Below are 19,111 nucleotides of genomic sequence, written 5' to 3'. Positions count from 1 at the left end.
TGTTAAATAATTTCTGAAAGTCTACCCATTCTTCACTCAATCAGTTTTTGCTCTCATTAAAGAGGATCGGAGTTCGATACTGGGAACAGTGTAACATATTTGTACCTATGGAATATCATGATTGTGCGGAAAGTTTTGTCTCGAGTAATTCAGTTTGTTCTGTAGTTTTTATTTATTTCACATTTCTTCTGTTATTCATCTCTGATTAGTATCTTCATTTAAAAAGAAAATGTTGAATAACGAATCGCTGTTGCTAATTTGTGTTGTGTTAATATTCAATAATTTCTCACATGTTTATGTTTAAATCAGTTTTTTAAAGTAGAAAACACAGTGAATAATAGTACATTATGCAACGAGCCTATAATGAAGGTAATTAAGAAGTGAGTATGGATATTTATGAAACGAGCGCAAGCGAGTTTCATAATTTTCATACGAGCTTCTTAATTACCATTATAGGCGAGTTTCATACGACTTTTTATGCTCGACCATATTTCTAACTTGATATTATTAATTTTCTTTGTATCTGACCTTGACCAATGTCCCGTATGTTGTGAGATGTTGGCAGACGCGAAAGTATTGATTTTTTCCGAGGAACAGATGTTCACATTGACCTTGCTAGGCCATAAGAACCTACAGAGATAACATTGAAATTAAATTAGACATTGAAAAACGAGATGACAAATTGAATTTATTTGAATATTATTTACAATTAACGCTAATTATTATAGTAACAGAACATAACCTTCTGCGACAGTATTGGATTTCCAGCCTCCGTGACTTTTCGCTAATTCTCTTTCGATTGCATATCCGAGAATAATCGATACTTGCGGTTTTATAATGGTAGAAAGCTGACCTGTCATTGCCTGAACAGTTGTAACCTGAGTCGTCATTGGCTGAAAGACCTGACCTTTAATGAGTAGGTGTACTTTAATGACATGCATTAAAGGTCTGCTACCAGGTGTATAATTACTACATTTCGGCATGGTCGAGCATAAAAAGAATTATGATATTACGAAGGATTATGATATGAATAAACAGCTTTATCATATAAATTTTTATTGGTTTTATTGCACAAATTGAAATATTTTGTATTTTCTCTACCATATTTATCTTATACAATACTTGAAACTATTAGAAGTGAGATAAAAAAAAAATTTGTTTTTTATAAAAATAAACGAAAATAGATGAGTTTATTTAAATAAAAAGTAAAGAGATATATGTTTCTTTAAATATGAAACACCATACAAAGCAACATTTGCCTAAAGTAAAAAAATATATATACAGTGTACATAAATAAAAATACGTTTGCTTTAAATAAGAAAAATAAAATAGATACAAATGGCTTTAAATTAATTAAATTAAATTAAACAAATAGATGCATTTGCTTTGAATAGAATTAAAATAAACATTCGCATTTACTTTAAATATAAATTAAACAAATTTGCTTCAATTAAAAAAGAATACAATAAAGAGATGCAAAAGATTTTGAATATTAAAAATAAAAAAACAAATTAAAACATAATGAAGGTATAAGTTGGCTTTGAATAAAAAAGAAGCAAATATATAAAATAAATACATTTGCTTTCTGAGTAATTCATCTGGATATGTGAGTCAATTTTAGTTGACGTAGAATGTTGTGAATTATGTGCCCTGTAGTATAATTTCATTAATGATTTCATCTTGAAAATTAATGGAATCCTACATTCATTATATTGTATTATAGTCTTCCTATTACATTAATTATATTGTATTATAGTCTTCTTATTGATTACCAATGATTCGAAAGTATTGATGATAATTATTGTTTGTTACAGTAAAACAGTAGCGGACCTGAAAGTGAGGTTCCCCAGTCTGCAAGAAGGAATGAAAGGTTTACTAGCATCTGAAATGGAGAAAGTAGTAAGGGAAGAAAAGTAAGTTGATTTTATTTTTACAGAATTCAGGAACTGAATGTGAGGTACCGGTATCTATTTTCTAAATAAGTTACAGTATTTTATTCACGTTTTAATATTACTAAGTCTCTAATAGATTTTAATATTGAACTTTCTTAATTTTCCTCATTATACAAATTATAAAAGAAGTGTTGCAATGCTTACAAAATTGAAGTCTTGACATGTTTCCTGTCAGTGTAGACTATAGCATTTCCCTGCAACTGTTCGATAGATTTTGTTCATACACAGTTGGCTAATTTTACCAACCATCATCAAGACTTACATACTTATAGCTTTTAGAGAGCCCGGAGATTCATTGTCGCCCTCACATAAGCTTGCCATCGGTCCTATCCTGAGCAAGATTAATCCAGTTTCTACCATCATATCCCAACTCCCTCAAATCCATTTTAATATTATCCTTCCATCTACGTCTCGGCCTCCCCAAAGGTCTTTTTCTCTCCGCCCTCCCAACTAACACTCTATGTACATTTCTGGATTCACCCATATATGCTACATGCTTGCCCATTTAATGTTCCTAAAGAATACACTGCGTGCAGTTCTGCGTTATGTAACTTTCTCCATTCTCCTGTAACTTCATCCCTCTTAACCCCAAATATTTTCCTAAGCACATTAATCTCAAACACCCTTAACCTCTGTTCTCTCAAAGCGAGAGTCCAATAACAGGCATTTCTCATATTTATTCCGAGTTTAATTTTCTCCCGAGAAACTTACTGCACATTCCACAGAATTCAAAAGATAACTAAATTTTACAGAAAGGACAGAAATATATTGACAGACTGACTTTTGAGTGTTAAAATCCTCTCATACAAAGGAAAGTTATCCTACTTGTAAATATAACTTCCGACAGTGCTGACAGGAGGGTTGTTTCAGGTAGAGGTGAAATTTCTTTCTTTTACTCGATTTTTTTTATACTTGTTTCTGATCCGAAAAAGCATTACAAGCGGGATTTGGAAACGTTACAAGAGAGCAAAATTATGCAGAATTATACATATGAAATTGCCTCTGATTGAGATTCTGACTGATATATAGGCCTACATCTATTATCAGGCAGTACATCTCACTTAACGATGTGTGTGAGAGGAAGAACAATTGTTCCTATACATCTGAAATCTGATTAGTGTAATATGTAGCTAATCGGCAATGTATGCAATGGAGGGGGAGAGGAACTGGCCACCCTACTCCATTATCTCCTGACCTAGTTACTTCATAAGTGATGCCTTATTGGTAGATAACATTGTAGATAACAGTGCCGCCAAACCAACAACAAGACAGTGACACAATGTCCCAACATTGTCTTGTTATTATTGGGTTTTTGGCACTACTATCTGTTCTGTTATCTGTTTTTTTTTTTTGCATTTATTTACATTATTAAAAAAGGATCGGTAGACCTGACCTCCTTCCAAGATGACATTGACAATGCTGGTGTCCACGTACCAGTAACTAATTTGCTTTTGTGTTTTTGCAGGTTTCTGAAGGAGGAGCCAGAGAGACTGGAAAGTGCATTGAGACGCTGCAAAAAGCTCACAGGAACACTAGTCACCCTCAAGAGGTGATGCTCGTTCATGTTTGTTACTCCGTAGTTGTATCCTGCCATCCTGATCCGGAAACATGTGACTAACAAAACTTACGTTATTGAATCATTGAGAAATTGTTTTTATGTGGATTATGGCGATTATTATAAGATTATTTCTTTATTTACGTTTATTCATAGTATAGTTACTTATGTATTAATTTAATAATTTACTTGTGTATTAATTTTTTTATTCATTAATAAGTTTATTAATTTATCATTCCATTATTTGTTTGTGCATTTTATTTATTTATTTTTAATACATTTGTTTATTCATTTGCCTATTTATATATTCCTTTATTGATATTGATATTGATATTGATATTTATTTGTCATTCAACTTTACAATTCACAGTTATGGTGGACCTTCACATATCTGTTTTTCGATCCACCATCCCTTTATACATATAACTCTTTTCTATTAATGCATTCTTTGCCGAGAATTTCTTGATTGCTTTCTAATGTTCTGTTATGACTGAATTGCTATATGTCCTTCCCCCTCTATCCTCTTCTATTCTCTCCCTCCTACCTAGACTGTTTCCCTTCCATTTCTCGCTCACCTATTAAATATTGCATATTCCTTCCTTAATAATTTGCGTTATTTACATATTTATCTCCTTCCTTTCGCTTCGCTCCTAAATTTCCTATTTTATTACCCCTATCCATATATTTATTTCTATAATACTCCTACAGTTATAGTACCTCTGCTACTACTCCCAATCCAAAACATTGAAAAACATCAAATATCTAATTCATTTAAGTTACACTTCCAATTTCTCTCTCATTCCACTTCACATTTGTTCAGATATATATACAGTACACACATATATATATATTTTTTTTCACACTTTAATTCTCATTGTATTCATTGTTTGATAGTTTATCTTATTACACTCTTACCCTATCCTCTTACACTTAACACTTTCTTCTCTGTTCCTTTTCTTACACTTTTGCCATCCCTAACTTTCCTGCACTCACTTTTTAGCACTCTTCTTCTTCACTATAACCTCTCCAACGCCCTATCTATTCAGTCCTCACAATCACTAATATCTGGTAGTCACTTCATTCCTTCACTCGTTCTTCTCATGTCTTCTCTTGCCTTTCCTCCGTTAGTCTTGTCTATGCTCCTGACCTCAGACACTACCAGTTGTTTCCCTAATCATTCGTCCACAGTATTTTATATCTGCCTCACGTTATGTTTTCCTCCTTGGTTTGTTCTGGTCAGCTGTTTCGTACTCGAAGTAGACGTCAGGTATCGTCATTGTCCATCTCTCGTTACATTGATATTGCAGTTTTGTGTCGTATGCATATATATTCCTTTATGCTATAATGCATTTATTTATGCATTCAAATGTATTTATTTATGTATTCATTTTTTCGTTTATTTATGTACTAGCCGTACCCATGTGCTCCGCTGCACCTGTTAGAAATAAATATATAGTAATTACATAATTAAAATAGGACGTTTTATCCAGGGAACATTCGTGTTTGATAGAAGGATAAATAATTGTTTAATACGTTACTTAATTTAAATTGTATTTAAATAATTAAAATGCGGTCATTTTGGTCCAGAGAGCAATCATTTGGTGCAATGACAATTCCTTTAACATGTTTCTTAATTGTTATTACATGCAACCATAGTTTAATGAAGATTAACATATCATTTAGTTTTAATGTGTATACTTTATATTACTTGCTTATGTTTCAGAAGTTCCTGTAATAACATTGTAGAATTATGTCCATCTAGAGAAACTACACTTTCCAATGGTGAAATAATAATTAAACAATTAATTAGTTTCCGATATTACTTCATACAAACACAGAAACATTCTCTTAGGCTATGTTTAATAGCTTTCGATTGTTGTTGTCCAAAGCCTCTTATCGACGAAGTCATTTGTTTTTATTTCAGTACTGTACAGCGCCTTAGATGGCATTGTTATTGTAATTTTAAAATTCATTTATCTCATTAAATATCAGTCCTATCAAAATTTTGTATAGAATAAAACTTATCGGAAATTATTTTTAAAGAAACGTTTGTTATGTAATATTTTTCATGAAAATCAATAATAAGCGAGATATTTCGATTTATTTAATTCAGGCCCCCTTATAACCCCCCTTTTAAATAAAGTATTTTGAATGCCATATAGCCTAAAATCTAAGTTACAACGAACTTAATTTATATTCCAATTTTCATACAAATCGGTTCAGCCATTATCGCGTGAAAAGGTAACAAACATACAGACAGACAGATAGACAGACAGACAGACAGACGTACAAACAAAAATTTCAAAAAAGCGATTTTCGGTTTCAGGATGATTAATTATACATGTTAGCATCAATTATTTTTGGAAAATCGAAAATTACGAGAAAAATTTTGGCTACAGATCTATTATTAGTATAGATGTATCCAATGCCAACCTACTTCACTTACGTGATTCGAGTTTTCGTTTATTTATTTATTTATTTATTTATTTATTTATTTATTTATTTATTTATTTATTTATTTATTTGTTTGTTTGTTTGTTTGTTTATTTATTTATTTATTTGTTTATTTGTTTGTTTGTTTGTTTGTTTGTTTATTTATTTACTTATTTATTCATTCATTCATTCATTCATTAGTTCGTTTATATCATTCCCATTTTAATTGCTGTATTTATATATTCCTTTATAATAGGTGTTCAAATTAGTACACAGCCAGAAAGAAGGAACTTTGGCTATCAGCAGGTCCCCACACACTGGTTTTAAGAAAAGAGCATTTTTGGTTATTCCACAAACTATTAATATAAATGAATATAATTAAATATAAGCAGTTACAACGTCATTTACTTATCCAAATTAAGAAAAGAGTTTCAGGTAGGGTGACCAGATGTCCTATATATCGCAGGATACTCTTTTTTTTTAGCCCCTTATCCTGCAGCCCGCGTAAAAATTTGAAATTCTTTTAAATATCTCACTTTTCTGTTCCTCTCTGAAGTTACTGCTTATGTACTCCAGCGGTGAAGCTAAGGTATAAATACTGGGTAGGCTGATAAAATCTGCTTACCTTATATCTTTTTATACAGCAGATGTTCCTCAGTGGCATAGCATGAAATTTTGAGCAGGGGAAGCTAACTCAAGTTGTCTTTCATGCAATATAAGAAAACGTATTACAAAAATACAGTCTTAAAATAAATAGTAGTCAATTTCAAGTCAGCAGTCGAAGATTGGTTGGAACATCGTAAGTAACACCAATAAGGCATGACCTCAAATGATACGTAGTAAAATATGATTTCACTGTTTACACATATCTCTTAACAAATAGACACGTATACGTATAACTTTAGCTCACTCCCTGTCATACTTAGAGAAATCACAATATTAGTATCATTACGTAAGTATGCGTCTGTCTTTTGGTTGTGTCCTTCATTGACAGCAAGGGAGTCGGTCATTTGTTTTTTAAATCACACTTTTGTTCGTAAGTCAATCTTGATAATAAAATTGTCCTAAAAAAATTCAAGTAAATTAGTGTCAGGAACTGTTATTTCGCTCATTATTTAGTATATCAGCCACAATGCACACTAACACTTCAACTGAACACAACTGATGAAAAGGGATTACTCGGAAACTACTTATTTTAAATATTAAAGCTAGCTTCTTGTGAGCCTTGCGACTAGGGTAGTTTAGTTAGAAAGGGATGGAAAATCTGCGGGGTGGATTACACAGAAGAAACCAGTCTGCTTGGAAGCTGGTGTGTGCAGGCTTCTTGTTTACTGCTGCATCACAAATCATCCTGAGCTGCCGCATCACAATATTTAATGCGTAAATATAAATTCTATTAAAATTAATAAATAATTTTCTCCATAAACTGCAGGTTTATTATGAAGTTATTATTAACTGGGGAAGCTAAGCTTTTTAGCTTACATTGACGCTACGCCACTGATGTTCCTAGACTTTTCTATCATAATTTCTTGTGACACAGATCCCACAAGATGATGACCACTCATTTTCACCCTCAAACAAAATACAGGCATAAAAATATAACTTATTTGTCTCAGAGAACGCTGTTAGCCAAGGATATTTCTTATACTATGAAAATTGAAAATTTCTATTTTTGTCTTCTTCCATCTGCTATTTTAATATGTAAATGTGGTATGGTAAGCACATTTTGTTTCATATGTCCAACTTGAAAATGGTTTTTCTTTTTTAATTCTACAAATAATGAACTCAGTATTCTCTCAGTATGCGATATTTTGCGCAAAATATGTAACACGCAGAAGCTTGCACTTTTGATTACTAACATTCAATAATGCAATGCATTCCAATATAGCAAGACGTATTATTGTGACAGAAGGCTAGCCTTGTTTCATGCAGAGATGTGGCAAATCGATACCCACTCCCCAGTCTCCCCTCAAGCTTACAAGTCAAGGTCGTAACCATGCCTTTAGAGGCTTCTGCCACAAGCCTTGCACTGAATTCTACATACTGAAATTACTTTCAACATGAAATGAATATATGGAAGGATCAGAGTGAAACCAAATGTTGCGATACATCATTATTACGAACTTATAGGCCCTCTGTTACTAGGTAGGCTATAATAACTCAGATTTTTTGAGTAGACTAAGCCTCAAAACCCTCTTAAGAGCTTCGCCACTGTCGTACTTTTATTTTCCCCACAAGATTTTCATTTCTCTGTAATCACTTAGAGCCACTGTCGTAACTCAGCTAAGCCGCTTGCTTGCCAATCAGGAGTTGCACTTGGGCGCGGGTTCGATTCCCACTTGGGCTGATTACCTGGTTGGATTTTTTCCGAGGTTTTCCCCAACTGTAAGGCAAATGTCGGGTAATCTTTGGCGAATTCTCGGTCTCATTTCGCAAAATATCATCTCGCTATCACCAATCTCATCGACGCTAAATAACCTCGTAGTTGATGCAGCGCCGTTAAATAACCAAGTAAAATAACATAATCACTTAGTGACCATGATCCATTTTAATTACTGTACATTTCATGCATCACTACCTCATTAATTTATAATTTTACATATTTTATTTGTATTCATTGAACTGATTTCCTGCCATACTCAATTTATGCCTAATATGCTTACATTGTATTCTAATTCTCTTAGCCAACTAGATTTTATATTCGCCATGTGCAGAAATATTTCATGATATAATTTTTCTTTTTCTCCATAATATAACTTAAGTGCCTACCTATTTAATTTCTTAACCAAAATAGTCTCCATGCTATTTGTCCTCTCATAGGGGCCTAATCTGTGTCTCAGAGCTAACTCGTTGGTCTTCCATCCAGGCAAGCTATGTCAATCCCCTGTCAGATCGTGATCGTGATGTGAACAAGCTGAGGTTACTTAGGTTTTTCTCAGAGTGCACCCGTTTCCCTCATCGTCCATACCCATTTCAAGTTTGCCCGCCATATTTGAGGAGTTTCATGGAATATTTCAATTTTTTTTTTACAAAATTTTGATCTTATTCTATTGTGCAAATCTAGTCTTTCAGGTAAAGCTCCCTGTAAAGCAGATTTGAATAATTTCAAGGGAAAAATTGTTCCGGGGCTGGGTATCGATCCCGGGACCTCTGGTTGAATTTACCAGCGCTCTGCCAACTGAGCTGCCCGGGAACTCCACCCGACACCATCTCAACTTTTCCCTTTATATCCACACAACTCGCGTGGGCTGACAAAACGCCAGAGACCCACATCAAGTGCACACAATCTCTGTGTGACTTGGAATTGTGGTTTTCTGTTAACGTACACAGTGACGTATATATTATGCAAATCTAGTCTTTCAGGTTTACCTGAAAACCACAATTCTAAGTCACACAGAGATTGTGTGCACTTGATGTGGGTTTCTGGCATTTCGTCAGCCCACGCGAGTTGTGTGGATATAAAGGGAAAAGTTGAGATGGTGTCGGGTGGAGTTCCAGGGTAGCTCAGTTGGCAGAGCGCTGGTACGTTCAACCAAAGGTCCTGGGATTGATACCCGGCCCCGGAAAAATTTTTCCCTTGAAATTATTCTTATTCTATTGGTATATATTCAGGATGTCATTTCCCCAGATCTCTATGTTGTTATCAGTTATCACTCTATAAGTATAATTTAATTTTTACTTCCTATGTTAATCTAATTCCAATAATAATCACTGATTACCCCTTTAATACTGAAATAGGGTTAGGCTATAATAACAGAAATGTCTCTTTGCAACAGGCTAGCATCTGTTCAGGAGCAGCGTCTGCCACCTTCAGCAACACCAGAGTCACGCCTGTCCCCAACAATGGGGCTTGGGGGGGACTCTGACACACCCATCACCCCTCCTGCTCATGGCAAGGTAAGTGTCTACTCTTGACCTTGCCTGCTGCTCTCTTCTCTCTGTATTGCTGTCTGTCTGAATGCTTGGCCTTGGGTGTGGTTCGTTAGTTCCTCTGTGTTTCATCTCTTGCAGACGTGTACTGCGACACCCAAGTTCTGTGGAGCCCTTGCCACTAGCAACACTTCACTGTGACATCCAATTCTCCTTCTTCAAAATTCCGTGTCACTGTGGAGTGTTGAAATGGTATCAGGGCACAGGAATTTGGTAACAAGTACTATATTGCCGATAGCACAACTAGACCTTAAGTCCGCATCTCCAAATTTCATAGAACATTTTTATAAGTAATTGTAGTTTGTGATAGATTTAAAATTGTAAATAATAATCACAGTTTCTTAGCTTTATTTTCTTACAAGATAATGCATTGTCTCTTAGAAAAGAAAAAAAGTAATAATTTCCTCTCTTACACGTATACTTTAGATTATTATTGAATATGCATTAATAATAACACTGAAATTTTGATGCATTTAACACCATGGTGTCCTTAAATTATATTAAAAAAATAAGAACAATAATCATATTTTTTAGAAAAGGAGTTTCTGACTTAATGTAGTTAGTGCTTTCTGCAGTAATTTTATTTGAAATTGCAGTAAACTATTTTGATACACAATATTCTCTTTGCCTGTATGTTTAAATTTCCTTAAAAAGAAAATATAGATAGATTCGTTTTATTTTTGGGTAAAATATAAAATTACGAAATTTCCTCCCTTAAAAAAGTACTAAAGAAAATGAAAATAATATGTCATATTTTCTAAAAAACACACTACTTATTTCTTGCAATTCATAAAATATAATGCATTTATTTTTTTGCAATTTCAAATGAATGTTTATAAATAAAAGATTTATCTGTAATAACTGTTACTCCTCTATTCCTGTCTTCACTTTCTTTCTTTCTGTCTCTGTTCTGTTCTCGATTCTGTTTCTGTTACCAAACTTCCTTGCTAGATGAGTTTCTGTCGAGGTCTTGTCTCACAGCCAGCACATGTCCGAATCACTGCTGTCTTCATGCACTGAGTGGTTCTTCACTACGGGTTCACAAACAATTATAATTGATATGTATCCACATTGTTATAATTACATAATTTCTGTTATCTGCAATGCACACGTAACCGAGTGCGTTTCCAATGCGTGACCTAACCTATTTTCCCCCCATTTTCTTCAGAAATTTCTTCCATCTTTTTAATATAACTTGACATTCCACATCCTCCATGATTATTTTGTGTTTTGTTTATGAACAGTATACAAGGAAGGTCCTCAACAGTCTTTCACCACGGTCTGGAGATAATTCTCATTTCACTAGGGTGTTGATTTGGTCACAAGCCCAGTATCTCACTCTGCACTGAGTAGTAGTGATGCCTGCACCTTTGAGAAACAAACACTTCTAGAATTTGTGGTGCATGTATTGCACATATCTTTGTGATTTTCCTTATCCTTTAAGGGCCAGCTTTACAACAATCGGCATCAGACCAAAAAAAAAAAACATTGTACATCGTATCACTGGTCTGAAAAAAGGGAAACAAATTTTGACATAGCACTAGATAATTCAAATGGCCGTCATATATATGGTGTTTCAAAAATACGGGGCATAATTTCAGGTATGTATTTCCCACTTGTAGACAATCAAAATAGTTCATTACAACATGTGTCCGGAAATGCTTTATTTCCGAGTTATGGCCTTCACAACATTGAAATTCACCGGAACGTTTTTCTTTCCGCAGGTCGTTGCCGTCAAAAGAGACATTAAGAGGGTACTCTGACAGTTCATTCCGAGGCGAAGGTTACATTCAGTGTTGTGTAGGCATACTTGGATCGAAGGTTTCCTGATCGATGGATAGGTAGAGGTGGCTCAATTGCTTGGCCTCCACGCTCACCTGATCTGAACCCTCTCGATTTCTACTTGTGGGGCCATTTAAAATCATTGGTTTATTCGTCTCCGATGCCTGATTTGGAATCCCTTCGGAATCGAATTGTGGCATGTTCTGAGGACATACACAATACTCCTGGAGTTTGGGATCGTTTTCGCAGGTCAATGAGACATTGATATGAGGTCTGTATTCAAGCAGGAGGTGGACATTTTGAACATCTTCTGTAACAACAACGACCTGCGGAAAGAAAAATGTTCCGGTGAATTTCAATGTTGTGAAGGCCATAACTCGGAAATGAAGCATTTTCGGACACATGTTGTAATGAACTATTTTGATTGTCTACATGTGGGGCCTACATGTACCTGAAATTATGCCCCGTATTTTTTAAACATTCTGTATACAGAGTGTTTCAAAACTTTGAGAGCATCTAAAGAACCCCAAATGTAACAACTTTTGAACATGTATCCGTATCTGCTAGTGCTTATATGCGCCTGTAACTTAGTTAATAATTTTACATTTTCAATTTTGGCGATAAGGTACACCACTTGACAATGCGATCGTCAAACAGTGGGAGCATTTTAGAGATACTTTCGGAGTTGAAAAGTGACAGATCTCTTCCTGACTTCAAATTAGCTCGTCTTTTTTCATATCCTGCCTTCAAATTTGAATGTGTAAAATTGTTAACTTGATTTAGTGCCACAGATTATCACTGACAGGCGTGAATTCCTGTTTAGAAGTTGTACTTGTAGTCCTCTATAAGTTTTACTAAGCATTTTGAATCACTCTGTATTAAAAAAAAAACAATCTGTGCTATACTTTCATTGTTCATAAAGGAGATTTTCAGCTGATATGATAAATTACCTATACGTAGGAAAATGCTAATTGAGGATGAAACTATTGAGCACAAGTGCAAGAAATGAGATACAAAATCCATGTGCAATATATTAGGAAGGTTTGTTTACTCTCATCTTAAATGTACGTTATGCTCCAGCGATAAGAGAACAAAAAGAGAAACTGATCATAAGGTACTCCTACACTACTTTTATTTTATTCTGATATTTTAGTGAAGAAATGCTTTACAAGTGTCCCATAATACTAAAGCTTTTTTAACCTAGTACATGGCGACAGTAACAGAAATTTTATAATTGAATCGGTTATTGTTGAAAGGAACTAAGTCCACTTTTTAAAATTTTGAGATAATCGAAAAAAACTGTTTTGTGGATAATCTATCGAAGATTAAACCAACATATATTGTACATATAAAAAATATGTGTACAATATAATCTAATATTGTACATATAAAAAATATGTGTACAATATATGTTGGTTTAATCTTCGATAGATTATCCACAAAACAGTTTTTTTCGATTATCTCAAAACTTTAAAAAGTGGACTTAGTTCTTTTCAACACTAACCGATTCAATTGTACTATTTATCTCCAGCAGATCCTTCATCTTGTAATATTCTTTGCTGAACACACACACAAGTAATTTATTATTAGTTATACTAAGTTTGAAATAACGTAATGTATCATTAATACATTTCCCTCTTCGCTTAAAAAATATTGCTCTGATAGAAATGGAACATATTGTTGTGTTAAACTACTACGTTTCTTTTACTCTGTTCCAAATAAGAGGTTTACAGATTTTTCACAAATCTATAAAAATAAAAATCAAAAGACAAAACTTAGGTCAACTAAAGTCTGTATCTTTAAAAAAAATTGGCTGATAATAGTAATAATAATAATAATATTTCAAAATAAATTTTTTAATTTTATGCTCGACCAACTTCAAAATTTAGGATGAAATTAAGAATAAAATTACTCTGTGAAGAGGGAAAAATTATTCTGAAAATATTTTGCACTAAATAAAAGAATTCCACACAAATTATATTCTAATAATTGTAAAATTATTATTGTTATTAATATAATGCACACCAAACTAATTGTATTAGTAGGCGATATCTTGGATCAGAATTTTCCGACTTTTTTGCGGTAGTTTTATTTAGTGCATAAAACAAGTAAGTGACTGTTTATTTTACATAACAAAGGAAGTGGATTGGATTTAAAGTAACGTATGAATTTAATCTGTGGTAATTTCTTCCTCTGTATGATTTTCATGAAAATCGAACAGTTTTATTAGCCATGAAGCTAATACGTATATAGGCCTAGTGCTCGCATTTATTCGTTATTTGTCCACATTACAGACCAAGATATTAAAAAAATTGCATAAGAAAACGAATAATTTAATAAGACTTACATGGCATTGTTAAAAAAAATAACTTACGCATAGAACTTTCCTAAGACACAATATTATGATTCTTGGGTGTATTATACAGTATATAACAATTATAACATTACTGCGAAAGTCAGGATATAAATTTAATATAAAAAAAATTACTACAGAAAGATGTACTGTAAGAGTTGTTTTATTAACGTACGGTATTAGGTAAGGTGACCAGACATTCCGATTTGGCCAGGACAGTTCCAGTTTTCAGAGTCATGGCCTTTTGTCCCCGCCAGGTTCTACCGGGACACTTGGATGTTTCAGTTTTCCCAATGACCAGTGATTTGTGATTGTAAATGAAATTGCGTAAGATGGTACATCCAGCTTAAAAACTATGTTTTTTTTTAAGTCTCCCTTAAAGAATTAAGTTGAAAATTTACTGGGTTAGTATTACTTACTTGGATTAAAAAAAAATTTGACATGTTTTAAATTTTCGAAAGGTTGGCAATTTTTTTATAATCAATCATCATTTCCCTTCTAGCTCCCACACTTTAAAAAATATTTTAAATGTCTTTTATCCCGCCAATTCCAGAAGATTGTGACAACAATATGCATCAGGATCATTAAATTGTTTGCAGATTAATTGTTATTTATTTATTTATTTATCTAAATTTTCCTGAAAATGTTTACTCAAAAATATATATATATTTTTTTTGTTTTTTCTATTAATATACAGTAATTGGACAAAGATAATAATTCACATTATAGATCTTACATATACAATAACCACGCAAAATGTCATGCAATTATCTTCAATAGTTTTTGAGTTATAAGGAAATGGGTCCACACCTGTGGAGTAATGGTCAGCGTGTCTGGCTGCGAAACCAGGTGGCCCGGGTTCGAATCCCGGTCGGGGCAAGTTACCTGGTTGAGGTTTTTTCCGGGGTTTTCCCTCAACCCAATACGAGCAAATGCTGGGTAACTTTCGGTGCTGGACCCGGACTCATTTCACCGGCATTATCACCTTCATTTCATTCAGACGCTAAATAACCTGAGATGTTGATACAGCATCGTTAAATAACCCAATAAAATTAAATAAAAAATAAAATATAAGGAAATGGTTTGAAAATTTAAAGTTTCGGAGAACAAGCGACAAACATACCAAGAGGCAGGCAGTAGTGCTATCTAGAACTCTCCTGGTGCATATTTTTGTTCATAACTAGGAAAGTTATAGAGATATTTAGAAAAACCTTTCACAGACAGAAAGGAGAAATTTTATAGTCAAGATTTTGGACAAAATAAAAAAATTAATAAATTTTTTGAACCAGTTAAGCTGGATGTGTCCTCTTAACTTTCAACACTAGTGAATAATTATGAGTATAGACAGAGTTAGGAGGTTAGTGTTTTGTTAAGTCGTGGGTAAAAAAAAAAAAATTCGTATCATGACGTAACAATATTTCTCGTACTTCATCAAGTAAACCCATTACAAAAAGGAGTTACTAGTAAAATTTCTAGCATGTTAGATATGCCACTTCTGCATTAATAATATAACATTGTTGAATCAGCTTTACAATCATAAGATTATTTGCGTAAGTGCAGAAGTATAGAGGAAACAAGGAGCAGTTATGGACGTGTGTAGAATAACACTGTAAGGTACACTATTTGTACCTGAACGCCAAAATTACCGACAGCAGGTTGTTGCGTTAATTACCCATTTGGTCCCAACTTCGACTCTGAGGAACATGGTCATCTTATATTAGGAAAAGGTCCCTGTTGATTGTTATGCAAAAATACAGTAAAACCTCGATAAGACACGCCCGCTTATTATGCTATCCCGTGTAATATGCTATTTTTGTCTGGTCCCTGCACATTTCATATATAACACCTTTATAAAATACCCCGTTTGTTACGCTCAAGTCCTGCATATACACTGTTTTTTGTGGAATATTTTCGATGTAATTTTCAGCAAAGTACTGTAACAGCAATGAAACATCTTGGTCATTGAACTCACTGGTGCCATTAACCTAAAAACTATTGGTATTCGACCCTTTACCTGCGCATTTAAACCTTCATACTTCATACCTTAGTATACCCCACCCTCTTGTTACGCTCTCTTATTCGACTCCTTATCTGCGTGGTTAAAGCCTACATACAGTTACAATACCTCACCCCCTTGCTAACCTCTCTCTCAAACAACGTTCCTCATTCAGCCGTAATAAAATTCTGGAAATTTTTGCTGGGCAGTTTGTTGCCTTTTGTGTATTGAAGTGTCTGTGAATGTGATTACAATGAGTGTTAAATGAAAAGCCCTTTCTGTGTCGGAAAAATTGGAAATCTTACGCAAGTACGATGAGAACAGTACTCTTACTCAGAATCAACTCTCTGATTCATTAGGAATCCCATCATCGACATTAAGAACGATAATAAAAAATCGCGACTCAATCACTACAGCTGCGTCGTCGGGAGGATGTAATCGCAGAAACTGAAGTGTGGTAAACATGAGAACTTGGAGAACACGCACACGGCAAACAACTATAAATGACTTTTTTTTTTTTCGAAATAATTTAGTACAATACATATTGTAAGTGTCTTTGACGTACAGTACAATAAATACATAATGGAGTAATACTGTTTTACCTTTCATGCAGTGGCGGCTCGTGATAAAATATTATGTGTGTTCACAATTTTGTGGTTCCAAAATCGAAGAGAATTTGAAATTGTACATTTACTGTAATATGAAATGTCATGATTCCAATGTTTGTTTCACTATCGAAAAAAAAAACGTATATAAATTCAAAACGACATATAATAATAATAATAATAATAATAATAATAATAATAATAATAATAATAATAATAATAATAAGAGTAATAATAATAATAAGAGTAATAATAATAATAATAATAAGAGTAATAATAATAGTAATAATAATGAAACTCAGTCTTTCTATTTACAATTTTTTCTGGTAAGCCAGTTTACCCAGTTCTTTACTGTTCCAAATTTCATTGAACAGAGTTCATTGTTTACGTTTGTTAATAATGAATACATACCACAGTCCCGTTATTTACAAACGCGTGTGTTCAGTAATATATTTTGATTCACAACACACTGATACACTATAGCCTATACCAGTACTGTAATCCCATTCGCATAGATTGATTGCTATAAACACATGCCAGTAAATATTATTCTTAAATATTATACACTACCATACAGATACTTAAATTCATACCACCACCACAGTCAGCCAGCACGTGTTTGAAAGCCAAACTATGCTATTATGCCGACACTGAAGTATAGTAATTCACAAACTACACTCTCGTAGCAGCACTGTACACACATCTACGTAAAGTAAACGTTCCTACAGTCAGATGCTGACATCTACAGGCTTTTAAATTTCCTCCTCGAGATATAGCACGTGAACGATAGGCACCGATGCACCTGACATCTGTAGGATAGATACTCATCATGTTCACTTAATGCTTTGTGCTCTTGACGAGTCATAAGCGGCCAGCTAAAGACAATTTTCTCCCGCGCATGCGTGAAATTCCTGTAACCATCTCGAAAAGAGCACGGCTTGTACGTGAACGGATGTTGCCAAGTTTACGTAAGAAGTTTATGCAAGATGCGGGAAGTTTAAAATACTCGATTCTGATATTATACGTCCCCACTACGTCAATACGGTATCAAATAATAAAACTAGTCGTGCATTAATGGAAACAAGGTGTTCACGTGCTCTTGTGCTCTTATTGACGCACCGCCACTGCTTTCATGAATCATGTATTTCAATAAAGAAAAATACTAATAGATACTGTATATAAGTCAAAATTAGTATACCCGCCTAATACGTGGTCCCGGTTAATACGCGTTTTACACCTGGTCCCTTGAACAGCGTCTTATCGGGGTTTTACTGTAGTTTATAAGGAGTTTGAATGCAATATAGCTCGACTAATTTCACTAACAAGAAAGGCATTGGTCTTTTAAGGACAAATACACTGCGAGTACATTTTGAAATACAGTATTTTAGTTGCATGGTACTTTAACAGAGGACGAGGATAAGGAGAGCAGCATTTACTAGTCAGGAAACCTTATTTTCAACCCTTTTCCTTTGCACACTATCCTAATTAAATGAAATCATTCCACTTCCCTGGCCTCCAAACCTAACAAGGTAAACCCATATAAACACCATATCCCTGTGTAATTCCACTTTCTCTCGGTGCTGTGTGCCTTCAATTCTCAGAGATGTGTTAAACTAATGCACTACTTTTTGTACAAAAATTTAAAGTAGCTTAAATTATTGCAATTTGTATGTAAGAAGAACGACAGTCACTTGATAACATTCATTAGTCATTACATTTCATACAATAAATAAGATGTTTATATACAAAAAGAAAATGGCACTTGAATTATTTCAACAGTGTGTTAAGTATACAGTAGAACTTAGATTATCGTCAGTTATTCGTTTTCAACACTGCAATAGTTATCTAAAGGACGATAATTGTACAATTCAAACTTACATTATAGCAACAATTGGTGCCGAAGTTCAACTCATTTGATTGTAAACTTATTTTATTCTAGGTTATAACTTTGGACAATCTGTCATATTGCACAAGAAACACAGTCTATTATCACAAACACAATGATTAAAAAAATTAAACATTTTATCAATTAGATTTATTATGGTATTCTTGACACCACACTATGCCCAAAATTGATTTACTTTCGAAATCACGAACATATAGATAATGAGATTTGTTTCTGAAGCTGTATGAAAATTGGGGAGAAAAAATTGTCTTTTAAACATTTCTTTTTTAACTGTTACTTTAATTCAGAAAAGTTAATCATATTTTTGTGAATCAATTAATTAAACAAAATTTATCTTCGTTCGACAAATTATTGTTTAATCTAGTTTCCATAGTATATTAAAAATGTCAAATAGAATAGGAAAGGCGGTTTTAATTGTAAATGGACTATATCAAAAAGTGGAAAATGTTTGTTGATATTTATTTTCTGTAGACGTTTGATTTAATCTGGATACTTTTTAAAATATTTCCGTAAACGATCATTCAAAATGTAGCTTCTAATGTCAGTTTTGGAATTTCTGTAATTTTTAATGCAAATGAAAAATGTAGCTTGCAAAAAAT

At 33.5% G+C, this 19,111-nt stretch overlaps 1 protein-coding gene across 21 annotated transcripts in view; it reads left to right on the top strand.

Annotated features, from left to right (window-relative positions):
* Positions 1–19,111, top strand: part of LOC138706539 (coiled-coil domain-containing protein AGAP005037) — a 1,408,895-nt gene that overhangs the window by 1,323,798 nt on the left and 65,986 nt on the right. For all 21 annotated transcript variants that reach the window (XM_069835948.1, XM_069835949.1, XM_069835942.1 and 18 more), the window contains 3 exons: positions 1,815–1,913; positions 3,418–3,501; positions 9,717–9,837. In XM_069835948.1, the coding sequence (XP_069692049.1) occupies positions 1,815–1,913; positions 3,418–3,501; positions 9,717–9,837 (304 nt within the window). The remainder of the gene's footprint in view (positions 1–1,814; positions 1,914–3,417; positions 3,502–9,716; positions 9,838–19,111) is intronic.

The sequence above is a fragment of the Periplaneta americana genome, chromosome 9 (genome assembly GCF_040183065.1).
Source record: "Periplaneta americana isolate PAMFEO1 chromosome 9, P.americana_PAMFEO1_priV1, whole genome shotgun sequence".
In the NCBI taxonomy this organism is placed as follows: domain Eukaryota; kingdom Metazoa; phylum Arthropoda; class Insecta; order Blattodea; family Blattidae; genus Periplaneta; species Periplaneta americana.
The sequence above is the reverse complement of the archived record's forward strand: the minus strand, read 5'-3'. Positions and strand labels throughout refer to the sequence as shown.